General features: G+C 40.9%; 1 protein-coding gene across 2 annotated transcripts in view; it reads right to left on the minus strand.

The window, feature by feature from the left end:
- Positions 1-3,407, minus strand: part of LOC106884199 (1-acyl-sn-glycerol-3-phosphate acyltransferase epsilon) — a 15,897-nt gene continuing 12,490 nt past the window's right edge. For both annotated transcript variants that reach the window (XM_014935445.2, XM_052976390.1), the window contains exons 4-7: positions 3,195-3,290; positions 2,192-2,282; positions 1,144-1,308; positions 1-152 (exon numbers count right to left, since the gene is read on the minus strand). In XM_014935445.2, coding sequence (XP_014790931.1) covers positions 25-152; positions 1,144-1,308; positions 2,192-2,282; positions 3,195-3,290 — 480 coding nt within the window. In that variant the 3' untranslated portion in view covers positions 1-24. The remainder of the gene's footprint in view (positions 153-1,143; positions 1,309-2,191; positions 2,283-3,194; positions 3,291-3,407) is intronic.

Raw genomic sequence — 3,407 nt, forward strand, 5'->3', positions numbered from 1 at the left:
AGAAGAAGAAATATTTAGGGCTTCTTACATGTCTTTCGCTTTAAATTGGTTGTACATCCATGTTTTAAAAGAGTCTTCTGAGCGAGGAATATCCTCAATGTTGATTCTATTGATGTGAATGTGAACTTCTGGTTTCTTCTCTGATAAAAAATCTGCAATATATTTACAATATATACATATATACAATCTGCAATATATAATACAATTATTAACATATATATTGGGTCATCCCATAAATAATGCAGATTTTTCAATTGCATGAAGAAAAAGTCGGAGGGGACGGGATAAACTACTTGCATCAACTTGCTATAAAAGCAGGTAGTAATTTTACTTTGTGTTTATTCTTAGTCCAAGTTTTGAAGAGTGCAGTTTGATTTTAACAGTTATTTTTTTCAAAGCTATAATGGAAGTGAAAAAGGAGCATATTTGGAATATTTTGCTTTATGAGTTCAATAAAGGCAACAGCGCAACAGGAAGTTTGAGGAATATTAATGCAGTATATGGGGATTGGATAATAAGTGTAAGCCAGTGTCAATGGTGGTTCCAGAAATTCCGAGCCAGAAACTACAGCCTAGAAGATGAGCCTTTTCTTGGAAGATCTGTAGAGCTTGAAAATCCTGCAAACCCTGGAGGAACAAAATCCCATTGTAACTGTTGAGGAACTAGCAGAGAAGCTTGGATTTGGTCATTCCGCCATTCATTGACACTTGCACCAGAAGAAAAATGACCATCTTTGGTTTCAAGATGAAAGGTTTTCTTCCATCAGGATAATGCTCTGCCGCATATAGCAAGGATGACTCCCACTCACACCTCAACTTCCCCTCCTGCCACCCGAAACACACCAAGCTCTCTCCATCCCCTATTCTCAATTCCTCCATCTGCGCAGGCTCTGCAGTGACAACCATGACTTTGAGATTCAATCTACCAACTCCACTCACAACGCTTTGGTCACTCCAAGGTGCCACATGGTGGAACTGAACCCAGAACCATGTGGTTGGATAGCATGCTTCTTACCACACAGCCACTCCTGCATTTATGTATGGAAGACACAAGAAAAAATAAGATTAATAGAAAGAGAGGGTTGATTGGTAATGATGTTAATGACTGATGATGAGCGACAGAAAATTCTGCTTTGGTCCTTACTCTGCATCCCAGGTGCTCTCTGTCGCAGCCCCGTGTTGGGGTCAATAGTGTTGCCATAGCCAATGGTGATGTCATAGACTGCATCCACGTGGTCCCGCAGGTGATCGATGCCTGTCTTAAAACCCCTCATTCTTGGTGTCAGAACATATTCATAAGGATGAAGACCTGCACAAGAGAAACAACAAGAAATTATACATGCATTATATGTGTGTGTGTGTGTGTGTGTGTGTGTGTGTGTATACACGCATGTTCATACGCATGTAGTATGTATGAATGAGCATATATACATACATATATACATATATATATATATGAAGAAGGGAAAGAAAAGGGAAAATAGGAAAGCTCCAGCCAAAGCAGAAAGTTTCACAAAACCTCCATGTTTTAGGTGCAAAGACCCATCTTCAGAAAGAAAAATAGTCTGAGAAATGTGTAGTGATACAGGTTCCATTAACCCATTCGAATTTGTAGGTGTTATGGTAGCAGTAGCAGTTACTCTCCAAATGTTGGTGTAATCAGCTCTCCAAGTGAACTACTGTGCCAATGGAGCACTAACAGCACCGTCTGAGCGTAATCGTTGCCAGAGCAGCTGACTGGCTTCTGTGCCGGTGGCACGTAAATAGCACCATTTGAGCGTGATCGTTACCAGCATCGTCTTACCGACATCACAGATATTAGTGTTTATTATTTTGTTTACGTTTTCCTCACTCCTTCACTTGTCTTCTTGTAATTCTTGCACAACTACCTCAGTGCCTTGTTGTGTCTGGGGACATAATTGGTCTTCCCTCGTTCCAGGCATCCATTGACAATGCAATTACCTGCTTCAGGTATTAGACTGCGGTCATGCTGGAGCACTACCTTGAAAAATTTTAGTCCAACAAATCAATCCCAGCACAATTTTTTTCAAAACCTGGTACTTGTTCTATCAGTCTCTTTTGTCAAACTGTTAAGTTAAGGGAACATAAACACACCAACACCAGTTGTCAGGTGGTGGTGGGGGGGACAACACACACACACAAATGGTGAGAGAGTTGAAAAGCAAACAAACCTCGTTCCTTAGCAAATTCTTTGCTCTTCTGAATAACATCCTGTTTACAAGGATTGAAGCGAGTTCCTTCGGGGAAGACAACCATCCACACCTGTTTTAACGAGAAAGGTTTAGTGTGAGATGGAGGAGGAAGAGGAAGAGGTGATGATGACAATGACAATGATGATGATGAAGAAGACTATGACAATGATGATGATGATGATGATGAGTATTGAGGATAAACCAACAGAATATAAACAAACTCTGTCTTCTCCCATCTTTGAGCAACATCACCACCACTGCCACCATAACTCCTTCGCAGTGACCTCTGGCCTCAGCATCCTCCCTCCTCCACTCACAAGAACTAAAAGTACCAGTCATACATGAGGGTCTATACAACTAATTGTACCCCTTCTACCACCTCATATCAATTTCAGACAACGTCGAATTACACAGCTAGATGTCCCAGCCAACCATTGTGGACATGCATGGGTCAGTGGTTAAGGTGTTGGACTCATGATCATAGGATTGTGGTTTCGATTCCTGGACCAAGTGATGTGTTGTGTTCTCGAGTAAAACACTTCATTTCACATTGTTGCAGTCTACTCAGCGGGCAAAAGTGAGTTAATCCTGCGATGGACTGGTGTCCCATCCAGGTGGGGAATGTATAAGCCAATGAATTGACCCAACAAATTTAACAACATCTCCAGTAACACATTCCACCAAGACACTTGACTTCACCAAACATCATGACTCTTTTAGGATGCCTAGCACTCTACCACACAACCATTTATACCACTCGATTCCTCCAACTTTGCAACAAATCTATCAGTTCTGTTAGTCTAGCATTCTGCCATTTATACCATTCTACAAGTCTGCCCCATTTCTTCTGCTCCACAACAAGTCTCAGAATTCTATCAGTCTACCAGTCTCTCATTCCTGCCATGCACTGCTGTTTCTACCATCCACTGCTACCATTCTCTCACTCTACCATTCCACAGAAAGAAGGAAAGGAATTACTCACAGGTGTATTTTCATTTTTCAACCGGTTTAGAACACGTTCTATGGTGTGTTGGTTTTTGGAGAACTTGCCGTCTCTTTTTACGTAAATACATCCATGCTGCAGAGATACCAAAAGAAAGAAAGAATGAAAGAAGGAGGAGGAGGAGAAGGATGTGAACAATACTGCATTTTGTATCTTTCATCTTTTCTGTTTTTTTATCTTTTTTCAAGTGAT

This window comes from Octopus bimaculoides, chromosome 24, assembly GCF_001194135.2.
Source record: "Octopus bimaculoides isolate UCB-OBI-ISO-001 chromosome 24, ASM119413v2, whole genome shotgun sequence".
In the NCBI taxonomy this organism is placed as follows: domain Eukaryota; kingdom Metazoa; phylum Mollusca; class Cephalopoda; order Octopoda; family Octopodidae; genus Octopus; species Octopus bimaculoides.